The sequence below is a fragment of the Crassostrea angulata genome, chromosome 6 (assembly GCF_025612915.1).
Source record: "Crassostrea angulata isolate pt1a10 chromosome 6, ASM2561291v2, whole genome shotgun sequence".
NCBI classification, from domain to species: Eukaryota; Metazoa; Mollusca; class Bivalvia; order Ostreida; family Ostreidae; genus Magallana; species Magallana angulata.
Genome location: NC_069116.1, coordinates 57,937,127 through 57,956,906, shown reverse-complemented (window position 1 = coordinate 57,956,906; position 19,780 = coordinate 57,937,127). Strand labels below are relative to the sequence as shown.

Genomic DNA, 19,780 nt, shown 5'->3' with positions numbered 1-19,780 from the left:
AAATTTAAATGAGAATAACATTCGCAGGGGTGATATATGTACCATAAATGTAAAAAGCAATGTTATCATGTCAATATGAAACTTGAAAAAAATTAATCTAATTGTAATAAAAATATTTTGTAGCTATATGCTTGTGGTCTTTCAAAAAAACCTAATATACATGTATCTTTTTGGTTTCCATTGAGAACAATCACAATAATCAACAGAACTAGATGATAGCCCGCGCAAGCGCAGGAATTGTCACTTTACACATTATTATGATATAATGCTCAATATGTTTAACCATATTTCTTTTTTCATTTTTGTATAGACTTTGCCCGATTTTTTCCTTATCATATTTTTTAAAATTGAAATAAAAACTGTTTTTTTAAATATTTATTTCAACCAGTGAATGGGAAATAAGTGTATCTCTCTCTATATGTGGTTCTATTTTCAGTATAATTTTTATTACAGTCCCAAATAAAAATTTCAGATAAAAAAATCTGGAGGGGGGGGGGGGGTCCCCATTAAACTTCCCCGTTTTATGCATACATCATTTATCCAAATAGACGTAGAATACCATAATATGTTCATTTATGTTTAAAAATTCAATGTCTAAGGTTTACAGCCAATCTGTTGTGGTTTGAAAATCTATGAAACTAAAACGCGCTAGGCCATGCACTATTGTCCAGTTGCATGCATATATTAAACCAAAGTTGTCAGATTCAAAGTTTATGCCCGATGTTTAACTCGCCCTACACTTTTTGCCATGATGTCAATTAGTCAACCCATTTCTGGACACCCCGCTCTAGAAAGTTCCTTTCATTAGTACTAAAGTCGCAATAATTGTTCCATTTTATTTATTAACTTTTTTTTATTAATCGAAGTCCGATCTTAGGTATCTGCCCGCGATGCATGATGAACTCGTCCTACACTTTTCGTTAATTAGTCAATCCGCGTTCTTGGTTACCTCGATCTATCCCATTCTCTCACCAGAGGTTGTGCTTCGCAAGCGAATGAGTACAAAACTAAAATCGCTCAAAAAAGAAACGAATTTACCTATTTTGTTCATTCAACATTTTTCAAATTATAATTTTTATGTATTCTATAATTAAGCTCAAAGTAAAATATTTTCACTCTTCACGGAATCATTCAAAATTATTTCATTGCAAGTATATATTTTGATCGAGACTATCCCTGACTTGCTATTTCGGGCTTGTTGATCGAAAATGAAAGTAGGTTTTTGATTAATTTCACAATAATAACTTATCAGTTAAAATTCAGTTATACCTTACGGACATCATGACACATGTGTTGAAATACCAAAGGTGTAAGCAAGTACACTGGTGCGTGCGTTTTGTAGTTTATTTGCAAAATGCCTTCATTTTTAAGTATAGATTTCTATCAATAAGCTGTTAAATGTATGGAAAGAAAGATGGGATACCCTATCTATATATAAATACACCTGGTATATATATATATATATAAACACACTAAGTGTATTTATATTTAGATATGGTATATTTATCTCTTTTTTTTCAAACCATCAATATAGCTTAATGATTAAAATTTAAAGGCATGTGGCTTAATCAAATGAACCTACTGACTTGCGATGTAGAATCTTTTTAAAAGGATCATTTGAGTTTCATAAATTCCATTTCGAAGTACATGTTATGTAATTTTCAACACTGACAAACCCTCAAATATAGTTTGGTGTACGTAAGTTTCTAAATTTAAATGAATAAAACATAATGAGTGAACATTTTTGGAAATTCTTTTGAATTATTTGACAAAAATAATCTCATTGGAATTCAGTCTTGGCATTTTAATTAGGAACAACTGTTAAATGCCAGAAATATAGTGGTTAATTTAGCGGTTAAGATACTTAAGTTTGTTTACAAAAACTAGGTATTCCTGCGAAAAAACCCAATCAGCTTGAATATAGAAGATTTGGTGGAAGTTTATTCAAAACACCACGCATAAATATTTGATATTTGTCATAAATATTGTTTCTTTTTTCTTCTAAATATAAACAAAACAATATTAAAAGTCCATAAGTAACCGCGTTCTTTGGCTCATTAGTCAACCCGCATGAGGACCTATTTACGTTACGGTGAGATTTCACATGGTTGAGTCCAGGAAAATGTTACCAAAAACCTTTTAGAAGAAATTTAATGTTTGTATGTATGTATGTATGTATGTATGTATGTATGTAAGTATGTATGTATGTATGTATGTATGTACGTACGTATGTATGTATGTATGTATGTATGTATGTATGTATGTATGTATGTATGTATGTATGTATGTATGTATGTATGTGTGTATGTATGTATGTATGTATGTATTGAAATTTTACCACAACGTATAAATGTATTTCTATGTATTGGTAGACCGTTCTAGAGCCGCGGTCCGGAGTCCGCATTTAGCTATCTCCCATCTAGATACAAAAGGGCTGTGGTTTGCGACATTGCACTATGAAGATCAGGGTGTGATTTAGTCTAATGCGAGCCATTCTAGAGCATTGTCTAATCTAGAGCAAGTTTCAAGACAGCCACGCGCACGTTTAATGGGTTAATAAAGATGAGTCGCTATGCAATTATATTTGCACCGCTACACGTTTTACCCTCAACAGTCACCACAATGGTATTAAAAGCGTGCAAGCAAATTATACACGTAAAAGTTGGATTGTTTTAAAGTACCGGTGTATCTATTTCACTTTTGATTTAAAATCAACATTCCTAACAATGTTTTATACAATGGATTTATTTTCTAGCAATACCCTGGCTTAAAATTTGGGGTGTCAGAATATAAAAAAGTTAGCATTTTCTACGTATTTGTAAACCTATAATAATATCTTTTCCAAAAAAGAATGCTTGCATTGTAATATCACAAAAAGTTAGCACTGTAAGTTATAAAAAGATATGTATAATTTAACTTTAAAGACATGGAGACGCACAAGCCCATGAGTCAGCAAATATCGAACTTCAACTCAATTTCCACTTATTTAATATATCATATGAAAATATTAACTTTTGAAAAATTACGGTGTTCCAAAGTAAAAAAAATCAAATTAAAAAGAGAAAAAAAGAATTACGCGTTCAACCAACACACAAAAATATTGAGTTTTCCTTCGGCTTCATAGCCAGGGGAATGTAAATACTGCAGCGTGGCAAACATCATGAACACGAAACTTCTCATTGAAACATGATGTCTTCAAGAACTTAATATTTATGAAGATGCATTCTCTATAAACGCACATTTCTTACCACAGACATAGAATAGCTTCAAATTCAAATTCTTTTTTCAGTTTGTCCTTCCCATTGTAACGATTTTTAGACAGAAATCGCAATCACATGACACTAAACCAATGTCCAAAACAACTCGGTTTGTTTACATGTGCAATTTCCAGATGAGTTTTAATGACCTGTAAATTGATAGGTGATGACTTATGATGCGTGAAACCTCATGTATTATGGAATTCCGATTAGCTCTTTTTATTTCCGTTGTCATAATCAAAAAGTAAAACACCTATTTTAAGTCACCGTGTCACTTTAACTAATATCAGCTGTATTTGAGTTCTATTATTGGGTAAAAAAATAATAACGGTCTGACCAAATTTGCGAATTTTTGTATTATCTCGTTGATTACAAAAAATACGACAGAGTCCTACATATTTTTAGTCTCATAAAACAATCTTTAATGATCAAAATTGATATAAAACATTTATTTATAACGAGTTTGTTTTTCATAATTATATATTAAAACCATTAGAAGAAAATATTAAGTAATTTCTTATCAATTATCGTTCATTAATTTGGTCACAAGTAGTATGTTCTTTTGTAAATCGCAGCCCTGATTTTTTGCACTGTTATACAACATATGCAACTGCATATTTTAATTATACTTTTTTAAACGTTTTGCAAATTGTGACCCAATGGTTTACCAAAAACGTCATGAAAAGATGATTAAAAATGAACTGCCTCCGTGTGTATTTGCTTAAGAACTTAACTACAGTTAGTTAATCAGTTTCATTTTATTATCTACGACATCTAAGTAAACAAGGAAAAGCACGGCTCCTGATATGCGCACAATGTGGTGAAATGAAGTTTGTGTGAATGTGGTAAAAAGCTACAACAAACAAATATAAAAATACGAATAAATGAATACGTACAAAGTAGTAAAAATCAGTTTGTCAACAAATTAAAAACATAATTTGGCACGCATAAATGAACATAAAATGGTTCAGAATTAATTACTCTTAACATATAGTTTTAAAACAATAAAACTTACATCGTGATCGGCCACAGTTTCTCTAGATTAAATAACGTCTGGACAGTTCAGAGACTTTTACAGGAATGAATTTGTATTTCTAAATTACTGATAAAGTGGCCAGATTCACACAGGAAACGACAAGGTTCCATAATTAAGATAAATATCAAAATGCAGGTTTTAACTAACATGAGTAAACAAAGCGCAGCAAAATTCTACTTTAACGTAAACAACAGACACTGCTAATAGACCGAATTTAAGCGTGAGAAAACGTTAGTTATAAAAACAACAGAAACACTAAACTTGCTTAATTGCACAAAGTATGATACATTTATAAATGTTTCTTAAATATGAAGGTTACAGGTTCTAAATGATATACTGTAAACAAAATGCAGGGCAATACAAAAAGTAATTTTTGATATTTTATCTCAATGAAAAAAATGAATTAATTGAAACCTGCTTTAAAGATTGAGATGATATTGCAACGAACACCAATATCTTTTCTCAGACCATACTCAGTTATCAATTATCTTCACCTTTTCAACAAATATTGATCATTGATAAAGACTCTGCAAAGTACTCTCCATATATCTGATTTAAGCCTAAGATACCATCAGAGTTTAACTCTAAACGTTTGGAATTGAAAAATATTATGTCAAGAATTTAGACATACTATATTTAAACAAATATAATACACATTGTCATTTGAAATTCATCTTTCGTCAAGATGTATTTCTATACGTACTTAACGCTCTGTTTATGATGTTTTAAATTGTATACGTGAACTCGTATTTAAAAGGCAAAACCCCTGAATATTCCCCATCCGGTTTTATAACAGGGTATTCTAGTTTCGAAACACATCATAGTTTTACTTCCTAGTCTAGAAGCTATCAATGTCAATTTTTTTTTAAATCGTAGCAAAACACACTTCCTTTAATGTTTGAGCTTTAAATGAAAAAATGACAATAACAATTGTCAACCATCTCAAAAACCCATAAAACGTATTATAATGAACGGATAATTTACAAATACATACGTTTGAAAAACAACTACAATATTACATTAGCCAGAATATATGTTTAAATTTAGATGATAGATGGTAAGGTATATGATTAAATGAAGTGAAACATGAATGAATGGTTCCTATTCTAAGTGCTACATGATGATAAATAATATTTATATATACATGTGCCAATGATTACAATATCAAGCTTCTTTATCTTTTTAACATAATTAAGAGGGATGTGCAGCCATTTTGTTCATTTGAAGATAAGAAAAATGTAAACACCTCTTGAACTGGCGTGTTTCTGCACACAGCATTGACGAAAACTGTTATCAAAAGATAAAATAAAATTGATATGACGTTCTACATGTATTTTTTTTAATGGAAACTAAGCATACCAGAGCAGAATAATCCTTTTTTGTAATCACATAGAATTGCAAAGCTACATACTTAAATTCAAGACTTAAAAAAAAAATTAAATAAAAATCTGAAAGGAAGTCGTGCCAACTATACAACCATTTGTTGTGAAAAAGATCAAAGCTTGCTTTTTTTTAAGTTATAACTTTGTCTCAAAAATTTCTTTAAAAGGGTCTCTAAAACTATATATTCTCACAAGACATTTTGTCTGTGTTTTTGGAAGTATATGTAGATTGAAGTTAACTTTTAAATGAAAAATATGTGTATATTTTTTACATTCAAGACATTAAGTTTTTTGGTCCTCTATCATTCTTCGAAAAAGAATTAAGATTTAATTCATACTTAAAGAACTAAAAAAACCTTAGAGCTGGTATAGAGATTCTGTCACACTCAACACAGATTGCTTTGAAATAGCATGAATTTTTCTATAAGAATATAATGTCACAGTGCTTCAATAGACAGAGAGGATCTAAGGGATTTTTCTTGTTTTAAAAATAGATCCCATGCCGGTGTAATGAAGAATAATGACCCCCGTAGAATAATGACCGGGGGTCATTTTTAGAATAGAATAAAATAGACACTCACGTAGAATAATGACCCCCCTAGCTGAAGAAATTTGGATTTTTCTGAAGAAAAAAGACCCAGGGGTTATGGGGTTATTTTTCTTCACGTTAAACATGAAGAAAAATGACCCCGGTAGAAAAATGCCCCCCCCCCCCCTTGTAAACAAAAGTATAATGTTTTTACCCCGTATCCAAGATACAACTTTGAAATTACTTACTCTGTTCAATTGATTTTGAAGTTATAAACACCGAACTTATGAATAAATCGCTGTATATAGTTTTTCATATCCGTAGCAAGCACATACAAAACACTCTTACATTGCCACAAACTGATTGTTAACAGTAACGTCACTTCTCTTGAAGATATATGGCGGGAAATGACGCAAATAAAGAAAGCAAAATTCATACACAATGATGATATTGTGTGATAATTAGCGAACAATAATTATGAAAGAATAACTGTTGTAATAATATAAGCAATATTCATTGGTGAATGAATTGTCAATCGAAGAATGATACATGTATATATTTTTTTGGAAAAGGACAAGGGAGGCAGGTAACGTAGGAATTTGAATACTTCTTATTTATATTTCTGGGGGGAAAGTGATTTTTTAGGTTTTTTTTTTTAGAAAATAATTTTACGTTAGTTTTGTTTCCTTCTACGTAATACATCAACACCGATATTCTAAACATTTGTTGTAATGTTGTATCTGTGATCATGAATAGACTTTATTCTTTTAGAGCAAATGTGTGAAGAGTACCTGACTATAGTACATCTTAAATAGATAATAAATACTGTTCGATTATAATAGGAAGATATTCTAAAAGCGTTGATAAAGGCTTCGGGACCACGTTAGGGGTTTATATCCCCTTGATTTTGATAACACGATCTTTATTGTATCCAAAGTTATCAGTACTCATACAAACTATCGATGCATTGATCATCTTGATATTAACTAAAGTATGCCGATGATAAAGTAAAATAATTTTTCTGTTCGAGTGATCTCAGTACTTCGACGATTTTTTGGGAGTTGATTTTAATCAACTCTCCTATGCAGTTACTCAGACAAACCGAAAGTGAAACAGTGTTTGACCTCAGCACAAATCATTGCTGCTGACAAGACTTAGTTCTTGAAAATAATTGATAAATTCGATGTAATGTATGTTAAAGCATTGTTTTTCAAGGAAACTTATCTATAAATACCTTGAAAATAGTAAGATTTTAAATAGTACGAACAATTTGAATATTTTTTGTAGTCGTATGTATTCCTACGCCAGAATTCAATATAGTCTCGCTCAACTCGACGCTCGGCTGCCTCCGTAAATCCTTGTGGGAGATTTACGGTGTCAGCCGAGCGTTTGGTTGAACGAGACTAGAGTTCAATAATGCTTGGATCCATACAATTTTCGAGAAATATTTCTATTACTAATACATAGTTTGATTGAATTAATTTTATCTTTAAATATTATTTAACATGATTTATATGGAGGTTTTTCGACATTCTTGTCGAAAAAGTCCAAAAATGTGCGTAATTCAAATTTGAAACTACATGTACTTGTCATGCAAAATAACATATTATTGATTTTAAAATAAATAAACATCGACAAAATCAACTCCCGTCAGTTCTTCAGTACTTTGATTTTATTGGCCGTTAACATCTACTGGCTTAATGACTGCTGTCAGTGGCGGCTGCTAACTTCAGCTTGGTAATGATGCATAGCAGTGGAATAAACTTTGCATAATTTTGATTTCATTATGAACTCCGCATTATGCACTTGCATACCCAGCAATTTGTCGTCAATGTCGTCAATGCAATTTGTCGTCAATGCAAGTATAATTCATGAACAATATCGACGCCAATAAACATAATTTTGTTTTATAGCGTCTTGTATCTCGAAATAATTTTAATTTGTTGTCACTCGTAATAATGAGATACATATGATGTTCTAGTGGGGCCACTTCGACCCTCGCACTTTCGCCTGTAGGGCGAGGGTGAGACTGCGAAGGAGCGAAAGTGCGAAGATACGTCGGCGAAGCGCGAAGTTGCAAAGGCAAAAATTCACCTTCGCAACTTCGCACTCTCGCCTTCGCGCTTTCGCCCTCGCCTTTTATATAATTAATAATTGCGGAGCTCTCTTTTGATTAAAGGTTCCGAGAGATATTTTGGAAATTTAATTTATAAGATTAATAAAGTAAAACTATCCAAGGGGGGGGGGGGGGGGGTCCGGACCCCCTCTCCCCTTTTACTGTGTGAAATTTTTAATATTGAATTTGCCGGGGACGGACCCCTTCTCTCCCTCTAGATCCATGCATGAGGAAGGGGTGTCTCATAATGAAATTTGAATATTACTGTGTTTGATCCACGGTAAACAGACAGCTGGTAAGTGACAGGAGTCTGGAAGTGCATATGTACATATTATGGCGGACATTGCATTTTATGTGGAGTATGGCATAGCCAGCACTGGTAAACATATACTACTATGTCACATGTACCATTAAAATATTTATAAACATTCATAATAAGCACGATAGCGTTGCGCATGCGTACCAATAATTGCATGAATTTATAGGAAAACCTGTACGAGTACGGTGCCTGCATTAGATTCTATGTAATCGACCGAGACCTGCTGAATGCAATAAAAAAAGGCGAGGGCGAAAGTGCGAAGATGTGAAGGCGAGAGTGCGAAGTTGCGAAGGCGAGAGTACGAAGCTGCGAAGGCGCGATAGTACATGTAGTATCGCTTCTTCGCCTTCGCCATCGCAGTTTTGCGCTTCGCTGTCGCATCTTCGCACCTTCGCCTTCCCAACTTAGCACATTTGCATCTTCACCCTCAAGGCAAAAGTGCGAAGGTCGAAGTGGCTCTATCGGAGCACCATAAATACATGTAATGTAATCGTTAAGATGACAACCATACCCAGATGCAATACGTCAGTTTCTTGTTATAACGGAAGGATTTTTATTTTCTATTATCTTCTTTCACTTTAAGTTTATTTGAAAATGAATTATAATTTCTGTTACTTTCTGTAAACTACAGTAAAAAATACAATATTATAAAGACTATTTCACAATTAGTAAAAAAATGTACTAAAAAAACTTTAATCTTTAAGGGGGTCATTATTCTATAGGGGTCACTTTTCTTTATGTAGAGTGTGCTCATTTTTATGAAAATGACACTTATTCTTCAGACAAAAGGGTCATTTTTCGACATAGAATAATGACCGGGGGAGGGGGTCATTATTCTACATTATTCAGAAAAAAATACATAACCCGCGTTGGCGGGTTATGTTAATTTTTTCTGCAATGATCGCTACCTTCATTACCCGAATGAATCATCAAAGAAAGCATTTTATTGTTTATATTAACATCTTGCTTTTAGCCAATTGATAGATTGATTATAAAAAGTAAGTAAAATTCACTAAATTTCTGTTAATGTACGTAAGTACGTTAACTAAAAGAAACAGCCAAATCGTCTCCTGTGAGACTTTGAGTCTGACGTCGTCATGATTATTTCGTGCAGTCCGTGATTTTTCCTAGGTAGTTGTTGGTCTCGACCAATCGATAAACTGGGCGTGTCAAGTTTGGTCCTGTCATTTTCTTGTCAGTTTCAGCCGCTGTAGATTTCGACTAATCAATAAACGGGGCGTGTAGATTTCAATTTGGCTGTTTCTATAGAGCTATGAATAAACTATAAGTTTCCGTAAGAAATAGAGGGAATAGTACTTGGTAGATGTAAATATATTATAATGAATAATGAATATGTTAAGCTGAGGGTACCACAGCCAAGATTAAAATCAGTTCTAAAAATAGTTTTATTAATAATCAAATTGCAATGGTTAAAAAAATTTAATGCACTGGAACTTTCGATGAAGATTTTGACAAGACTACCCTTGAGGGTTATCGTGTATGTTTATTAATATTACTGTAAAGTGTTAACTGTAAATTCTTAATTTACGAAACGTCATATTACAAAGGATCACTTGAATATAACAAAATTATTGACCTATAGGGCTAGTATTGGTCTTTGTCTTTTCATTTCTTTATTTTAGGCCACATACAGTAAACTCTTCAGTTCTATTTAACATAATGTACAGTGATTAAAAAGATGTCCGAGCAATTTGAGTTATTACCTTTTATTTACTTTGTTATCGTTACATTTCATATTCAGAATACTTTCCATAATACGAATCATAAACTTGATGTGCCTTTTTTTTTTACAATCAGGGATATATTAGCAACTATCGAAAGTCTCACTTGAGGCGATTTCAAAGGTCGCAAACCCTTTTGATCTTTGCGACAAATAATGCACGTCTCCTTAGTTTTGCCAACAAAAATAACAGGAAGAGAGATGTCTGTAGATGAAGATGGATTTTTACGAGGCGTTCCAACACTATCATCATTCACTGTACATTCAATTGGACTCTTTTTCGTTTTAACAATTGCATCCTTTGTAGAAGGGGACACACCTGGGGGGCAAGGGACGGTAAACTGACACATCGCCATTTTTTCTAATCTATTAACCTTTCCTCTGCATTTTTGGCTTAAAAAAATCACCAAATGAACACGTTTGTTGTAAAAAACGAACTGCATGTTTAGTTTTTCTCCCATGAATGAGATGTGAATGATTCTTGTTTTCAAAATTTATGCAGAAATAGACCGTTTACTGCAGATATGATGTTTTAGCCAAATTTAAAGGTCACTCTAAGATTATGCTAGGTTCTAAATGAAAATTCTAAAAAAATTAGATATATTTACAGAAGAAAATATCATATGAACTTTGATTTAATAAAAGTGATATTTCGGCGAAATCGATATCTCGTGTAGGTCAATTCTTTTGTTATATACAAGTGATCCTTGTATTAAAATCCTTTCAGTACATTCAAAATGGATGAAATGAAACGAATCTATACAAATAAAAAACAGAGAACCAAGACAAAAATTTTCTTTATACAATAACCATCTAACATGATACATTTGATATTCATTAAAGTTTGACACTGTTATTGACATTTATACAATGCATTTAACGTACATAGTTCTTTTGTAAGTTACATCATTTTAAATCTTTCATTGCTCATTTGTTGTGGGACCAAAAAAGGAACAAATAATGCAGGAGAGTATATATTGTTTCTCTGTCTTTATAATTCTTTACTGTACTCCAACCATAAAATCTCATGAATGGTACAAATATGTACGAATGATAATATAAATAAACACAAAACCATTGTTTGTTATCAAGTGGCTGTAGGTACATTTTTTTTGAAACTTCAAATCAAACATGTTTAACATGAAATATGATGTTGCATATCTGTAAAGCATGAACATATATTATGCTTAACAATCCACTTTAATGAAAGAAAATGCAATGTTACAATATTATGAACGATAAAACAACTAAATCATTTGCCATTTTTATCAGTTTAACTGTGGATCTTTTCTGTACGAAGACACAATTTTAAAACATACAGCAACCAATAATTGTGTCCTTTCGAAAGAATTGTAATAACAAACAAAAATATGTCGACCAAAGGCGTCGAAAATTACGCTACAGGCAACTCATACAAATTTTAAATGTTTGTGAAATCCCGTAAAACACACACTATATATATATATATATATATATATATATATATATATATATATATATATATATATATATATATATATATATATATATATATATATACAACGCACTAAATAGAATTCAACAACACTAAGCATCTTTAAAGTGTCAGATCTAATATATAGATACTAAGCCACTAAACTGAATATATAAAGCACTTAAAATGGCTAACGACACAAACAATAGAAATAGAAATTGTCAAATTTTCAGGACAGATACTGGACTCTTAATACATCAATATCTTAACTTTAAATAGAAAGCAAAAAAGGCGAAAACTGAACATATATATATTTTTCAATGAGCAATGTATTTTATCTTACTGCCTCAGATACAATAGTCATACACTCGTACAATTTCGTTCTATGAAAACTACATCAAGTACGTTAAATATGTATAAGTTATATTTTGATATACATCTTTTTCTTAAGATATGTAGAATTTATGCATTTTAACTCCGCAAAAATAAATTTTTAATAATTTGAATTGTACTGTCATTGTTTCATTTTTTTTTGGTGATGGTGGTGGGGGGGGGGGGGGGGGGGGGGGGGAGAGAGCTGTCTTCGAGAGGGTTTAAACGACAAAATTCATCACTCTGAAATATGTCGTTTTCAGTAGCTTTAGATAGCAAGGGACAGTTTTGTTTTTATTGTATAAAATGGAGAGTCGCTGTACTTGAAGGCCTATAAGTGTTGCTAAAATTCATTAAATTATTTTAATGATAATCATTAGTTAACGGGATGACTCTTGTTGAAAATGATATTCAATATGTAGGCCCCTAATGTTAAGTTTATGAGAAGCAGAAGTAAAATGCAAAACTTGCGGCTATGACTATTGTGTTGACTTAAAACAGTGAAATTACAAGTTACAGACGGGAGGTAAAATAACGCGAAAAGTAGGTAGATGGGACATAGTAAACTATACACCAGTAAATTTCTGACATGTGATGGTGCGACATGCACACGGCACGGACGGTCTACCATATGCAGGGAATTAGCTGGGGAAGGTCTAAAATGCAGAAAACTCATGAATAATTGGCAAAACATGAAAGGGTCGAAACCTCAGAAAAACCACAATGTATAAAATTTTAAACATTCTGACTAGTAATTTTCCCTTAAAAATTGTTGATTGGCTTCATGAGGAGTGAGGTAAAGGTATTTATGCTGAATGGTAACCGGAGAAATTTAGTTACAGATTTCCGAAGACACTCATCCCCTGGCTACAGTGAATTGTATTTAAAAAAAACCTGTCCCCTGCCATCTTTGGAATTCAAAACAAGAAATAGAGAAACTTCACTCAAAATTTTGATGATAGGAAGATTTACAAGATTAGTTTCTAAACATTTAAAAAACAATAACAAATTAACACGAATATAACATGATAGTTGTTTTGTTGTGGAGTTTTTAGATGTTAAATCAAATACTCTGACACTGTGAACAATTATCTCATATTTGTAATATCAGCGAAAGAAATGTAAATAAAGTAATGGATACATGCACTCCTGCAGAAGAACTTAAATGAACCGTCTTAGTCGATTTTACAATCGATTTTAGTGTTGTATAAAGATAAATTGGGGTTCTATTAACAAAGGGTTTTTCTGTGGTATCTTCTGTGTCAATGCACAACGGTAACCCTAGGCCTATAAGAATAAAGATCAATTAAACAACCAATACATTGATACATTAAGGTGGCGTTGACGATAAAAAGAAATTCTATGCTTACCTCTTCTCTCCTGGAAGGTATCGGTCTCCTGACATTTGTAAGCGTACCGTCGATTCTTACTGTATGTAACACAAACCCTTTTTGTTGAGTCACAGTTTGGCAGGTCATTTGTTGGAGAGATTGAAGTCATATCACATATTCTTGTTACCTGATGATCATGAATATACACTGTAGAACATGTACTGCTATAATGCTTAAAAGTTATAAACGCTAAATAAAAATTACATATGATTTTATTAATTTTCTGTCCTTGTCGATGAGGAGAGCAAGAGAGGGAAAAATACATACATTTTCTATCTTTTCCTCGCAGAACATCCCTTTGTAGTTCAATGGACACTCACAGATAATACGAGGAGCCACTTCTTCTCCTTTACATGTAAGCTTGCCTCCGTTAATACAGGGTCCGTTGTTATTTGAACTATACATCTTACAATCCGGGCCTGAATGACGAGCAGTAGAATTATTTGTCATGAATAATTTATCACAAGATTTGGAAAAAAATGACTTTAACACTTTAACGTTGTTATACCGTATCATTTTTTTGATGGATAGTTCTACTACGAAATTTTCATAACCTTTTGAAATTATGTACTGAATGTATATATCTACAATGACTAATATCTGTGTTTAAAATCTAATGTGAGTGAATATACAATTTTTACATTGAGCAACACGTAGAATTTCTTTCGCTCCGTAGATTTGTTAAATAAAGCATAAGTTTTTGCTTTTTACTTGTTACTTACACTTTAGTTTTGTGACATCATCCGATTTCTCTCCGTTGGGACAAGAGGTGTGGTTGTGGTATATGGCCTCATACACGTTGTAGAAGGAACAGACACACTCAGGTTTTATGTACACATCTGACGATCCACATCTCAGCATCCCTTGTCCTGAAACAAAGAAGAACTCACCAAGTGTTTTTCGCAATGCATATCTTTCATATTTTTTCATACAGAGATGTAAATGAAAAGTTTTGCTACCATACTCAACCTTTGCATTACTGAAAAAATTTGAACAACTATGTTCTGCAAATAACTAATACCAGAAACATAAAAATGTAACATATGAAGGATGAAGTGGATACTATCTTAGCGAACGAACAAGGTGGGTTTAAGAAGAACAAATCATCTATTGATAATATATTCTGGTTGCGATCATCGTTGTATATAAATTTGACTTTAAGAACGCGTTTAATAGTATTCATCGTATTAACTCTGAAATATGATGGAAACATATTAAAAAGCATTAACGATCATTAAAATCATAAATGAAATGTGTGAATGATGCAGATGTCCAGGAAGGCACAACAGATCATTCTGGTTACAACACGTGTACATCAGGGATATATCTTTTCACTATTCGTGTTATAAGTGGGTATTGACTAGTGGATGAGAAATTGACAGAAGAAAAGCAAGGAATATATCGGATCTTTACTACTTCTTAGGAAAACATATTTTGTAGATGATGTTAGTTTCTTAAGCCAAATAAAACAAGAAAAGGCAGACAAGCCTAAAGAAGAAAGCGATAAACTGGAGTTTAAGAACAACCAAAATATACCAAAGATTATGAGAATATAAACAATATAACGGAACTAGAATACAGGCCTACAATGACAAAATGAAAGAGATAGAGACGTTTTTTTTTACCTTTGAAGTGCTACAAACTAAAGCAAAAGATATCAAATGAGAAATGAGGATTCGAAAGGCAGCATAAGCGTAGAGAAAACAAAGTAACATTTGGAAATCAAGGAAAGTATCTAGATTAACGAAAATAAGGCTGTACAAAAGTACTGAAGGGACATTGCTTTTATAGGCTGCTAAAACAAACAAGGAATAGAAAATAAATTTCATGGCTTTGAAGGCAAATGTTTAAAAAGAATAACGGGGATTGAAAATGGCATGTTTTGATAAGCAACATGGAATTAGCTCAGAAAACGGGAATAGCCGATATAAAGGTTGAGATCAAGAATAAAATATGGGCCATGAGCTTCGACGAAATAAAGAGAGCATTGCTAGAAGATCTTTGAAGTGAACTCACCTTGGAAATATGAAGCCTGGAAGAGCAAGGGCACATGAAGGAGGACCATAGAAAAAGAGATAAACGAAACATGATTTGACTGGAATAATATCGCCAGAACTAGAAATGAAAGAAGCGAGTGGAGAGACCTTGTTGCTGCCTCCTGTGCATAATATTTAAGAAGAGGTTGAAGTAAATTAGAATCGGAAGGTTTGGTTTGTGCAGAAAATTACAAAAGCATGTTATAACAACAAATATTAATGTTTAATCTTAAATACAAAATACATTTCCTTCACTTAAGTAAGTTTGATTTACACGTTTTGTTACCACTTACCTGTCCCACGAACTTGACATTTTGTTTTGATGTTTGATGTCAAAAAGGATGGATGATCTGTTAAAAAAAATCGGGCTGTAAAAATATTCATGGTCTTAAACAGATTCACAGATAGGTAAACTAATTTACAATTAACTTGAGGCTCTAACATGCAGATGAATTCCACTCACTAAACGGCACTGTTAGACCTTGTTTGTCTTGGATGATCACACATTGTATAGGTCCGGCTATAAAAAAATTGTTACAAAACAATATAGTATTTATGACAAATTTAATTGGCAAACTGTTCTTTACAACAATAATTAGGTTACGTCTACCTGGTTTTTGCATTATCACAGAAGGATTCCAAAGGACAATGACCAAAAGCACGATAGTCTTCATGTTTTCTTCATGATATTCTAGATACCGTTACTGAAATAAATAAATCTTTAAATGAAATATGGATGTCGAAAATTTATCATTCACTGTTATGGTACTTCAAGCGACACCAAGTCCCTGAACGAGGCCGAGTACAGAACGAGTTCGCACCCTTTCGCGCAGCGTTTCATTTGTATTGTGACGTCATCTTTTTGCTTTGTTGATGCCATGGTGTGATAGTTTCAACTGCAGATATTCAGCGAAATTTGTTGAAAATAGCTCGTTTGATGTGTAAAATTGATATTATATTGTGGAATAAACATAAATGTCTCGAAGTATAAGCTATATTTGGGCTCGGGTCGAAACGTGAAGAAGGTTCAGCAAGCCTAACCCTCTGTCACGTTTTCTTAACCCGCCAATATCGCTTAATTCATTTATTTAAGTATGTATTTTATATTAATTACCCTAATATGTGATGTTATATATTTATTTATTACTTAAATATGTCGTAATGTTTTAATAACACAATAAAGATCACAATTTCCGTCTTTGTCAAATAAAAAATAGCCATTATCTGACAAACTTGGAAACTGGGCGTACAAAAAATAACTTTGATAAGACCCTTGGAACAAACCAAGAGGTAAAAAGGTTTTTTTATTTGACAATTTGATGCCTTTTAGCAATAACTTTAATATGTAGAACAAAAAAAGAAATCCCTAGGGCAGAAGTTTAAAAAATGTGCAATTTTGGTACATTTCAAGCAAAATCCCATAGGGACCTATGTTAGAAATTAACAAACTTTGAGATGACCCCTTAAACAAACGGTGTGGTAAATGTCTTATTTTTTAATCTTAAAATAATAATTATATCACTAGAAATTCTTGTAAAAAATTTCATTCAAAAATCTAGGGCAGAAAAAATTAGACCCGGCCTCGTTAAGTTCCGATCAATCTCTCAACTTGACTTTGTGAACTAATAACATTGAAGGGACAGCAATGAGTTTTTGCAATGTAGTTATCAACAATCAAAAGTAACACATTTGTAATACAGTACCTCCAATGATGGATAAAAGCTATATCCTCTGTTTTAAAGTGCTCGTGTTCCATTTGTGAAAGAATCTTAAGCTATATATTTTAATGTATAGGAAAAGTGATCAACTACCTAGAATGTGCCTACGCGAATATTTGATGTTGTACACTTTCGCTAAATTTCAGCGATAGAAATACCATTTAACACAGACGGATGAATCATGTAGTAAATTTTTTGAAACGAAGCAAATCCAAATGATCACATTCTGGAAAGCTTCTTCATTGTTGGAAGAGGAGTCCTTGTATAGTTTTTATTTTGGGATCATTCTTACTATTTAGCATTGATAACTTAAAGGCATAAACAGTTTACCATTTTAAAAACCTTTAAAAAGAATTTGTGTAATTAAAAAATGTTATTATACAGGATTTAAAGAAAGTGTTCATTTCATCAAATCAGATAATAATTTTTTATCATTCTAATATTTGAAGAGTTTCACTTTCTCTTTTAATTAATCAACTGAAGATAAGGAATATTTTGAAAACACTGTCAGTTCAGCTAGGTTGAAAACTATAGGTAAAGACATTTTTGCGTACAATATCATAAATACAATGTACTCCTAACAAAAAATTAAGAAAGAATGATAACCATGATGTAAAGAATGTAAACCAACTTTTATTCGCACGCGAAAAATTTTTTCGCGAGGTTAGTGAGAGCCTTGTCGTCGCGAATATTTCTCGCTGCGAACCAATCCTTTGTCTATAGTTTTTATAAAAATAGAGGTCCGGATAAGGCTTGGTCGCGAACACTAGTCGTCGCGAACCAGTTTATCGGCAGTTAATCGCGAAATAAATTCGCTGCGAATAAAAAATTGGTTTACAGTATATATAAAATGATATAGAATACTTAAACATAATAACATAGGATATTCAATTATAAGAACTCCAAATAATATAGACTGAAGATCATATTATAAAATATTTGACCTACCTTAACAAGCAAAGTTGAAAACCGAATAAATAAATCTTCCTCGGAAATTGTTGGGGAATACCTGAATATCCATAAATCTTACATCGTTGTTCTGTTTGTAATTTTTAATGCACTTTGAAGTGTACCGTGCATAAAATAAAGTTGTATAAGGTTTCGTTTATGCCCTTTGCTAAGTATTGATACTAAATAACGAGGTTGAAAGTAAACATTTATTGTGCATATTTTGGAAAAACCCACTTCACCGTATACAACCCCTCACGCGGCGGAGTCGCCAAAAAGTATGGAGGAGTCGATCCAACGTATGGGGGGATCGATTTTCTACGTATCGGATACAACAAAAATCTAGGTCACGGCTTTTTAGATATTTATTTTTGTTTTCAAAAAATATATCCAGGACGGAAGACAGCAATATAAATCTGTATTATTATGCTGGTCATTGATCCGAGTGCTCTATGCGTTTAGTAGTCCCAGTAACTTCTATACTATTTGACAGATTTCAAATTCACGGTAATCGAGTGGTAAAAGCATGGTTGATTTGTTCAATATAATGTATATCATATAATATTTTAGTTACAGACACCTGAAACAGTCCAAAAATGATTAATCTCTTAAGTGCAATAGTTAAATCATAACAAATCATAACAAAAAATTCAAAATGATCAATTCCTTTTGACGATATAAATAACAAACGTGCGACATATTTTTTTTGAAAATACTTGTTATAAATACCTATGAAATCGATGACCTAATTTTTCCTTATCGTCAGGAGGGAAAATCGAATTCCTGATACGTTGAAGCGACTACCTTTTACATGTTGCCGACTCCCCCACCCAAGGGTTGTATACGAAGTATTTGATATACTTATTCACCGTCCAGATAATGTGTCACTTATACACATGAACTTGTACGCTGTTACTATGCAGGTGCTAACAATTTATGTGAATTTAAATGTTGTTTAGAGGCCACTAAATTTAAATATCCAACGCAAGAAGAGAGAACTAGTTAAGGGTTGAAGTAGTGCATTCGTTTAGCCTACATTATGTTTAATCGAAAGTACATCTTAAAATTGTAAACAGTCAATTAATTAAAATTTTTATCGTCTATATACTTTGATAAACCTTAAAGAAATATGAGCTGTGTGTTTGAGAATTTTGTTTAGCTTCCAAAAACATATGTATATTTGTAAGTGTAATTTAAACCGTCGTGATATATTAGTTGAAAACAAATCATAAGCTAACTATCTGATATATATTTTAAACTAAGATGCATTGATAAAGTTTCTTTACAATGAAATAGACAACTTATTTTTAGTACAGGATGACAATAATAAAATTTGCTCCAAACGGAGCTTCTAAATAGAATTTTTCACAAAAAATGACATATGAAATTGTAAACTAAAATTATGCAGGTCTATTAAGTAGTTACTTACAATTCTAAAATAAAAACAAGAGACCAACAAGTCTTAACAGTCACATGAGTACC

At 32.2% G+C, this 19,780-nt stretch overlaps 1 protein-coding gene across 4 annotated transcripts; it reads right to left on the bottom strand.

Annotated features, from left to right (window-relative positions):
- Positions 1–12,389: 12,389 nt before the first annotated feature.
- Positions 12,390–19,215, bottom strand: LOC128186878 (uncharacterized). 4 transcript variants are annotated; one of them, XM_052856829.1, is made up of 9 exons: positions 19,028–19,215; positions 18,299–18,878; positions 16,243–16,336; positions 16,096–16,152; positions 15,926–16,000; positions 14,319–14,465; positions 13,864–14,015; positions 13,576–13,723; positions 12,390–13,492 (listed from the first exon to the last, which is right to left on the bottom strand). In XM_052856829.1, exons 3-9 carry the CDS (start codon positions 16,304–16,306, stop codon positions 13,299–13,301), a joined length of 837 nt encoding a protein of 278 aa, XP_052712789.1. In that variant the 5' UTR covers positions 16,307–16,336; positions 18,299–18,878; positions 19,028–19,215; the 3' UTR covers positions 12,390–13,298. The 4 variants fall into 4 exon arrangements, with proteins under 4 accessions (XP_052712789.1, XP_052712791.1, XP_052712790.1 ...); XM_052856831.1 differs by having other exon boundaries at positions 15,926–15,982; positions 18,299–19,215; XM_052856830.1 differs by lacking the exon at positions 18,299–18,878.
- Between the last annotated feature and the right edge of the window lie 565 nt (positions 19,216–19,780).

What these genes read in the sequence shown, in the direction of transcription:
- LOC128186878 (XM_052856829.1), bottom strand. Translation starts at nt 16,306, where the DNA reads ATGAAGACTATCGTGCTTTTGGTCATTGTCCTTTGGAATCCTTCTGTG. An exon ending in GCGAGGAAAAGATAGAAAAT is followed by an intron (nt 13,724 to 13,863) that starts GTATGTATTTTT and finishes CATGATCATCAG; the next exon opens with GTAACAAGAATATGTGATAT. An exon ending in TACCTTCCAGGAGAGAAGAG is followed by an intron (nt 13,493 to 13,575) that starts GTAAGCATAGAA and finishes TTATTCTTATAG; the next exon opens with GCCTAGGGTTACCGTTGTGC.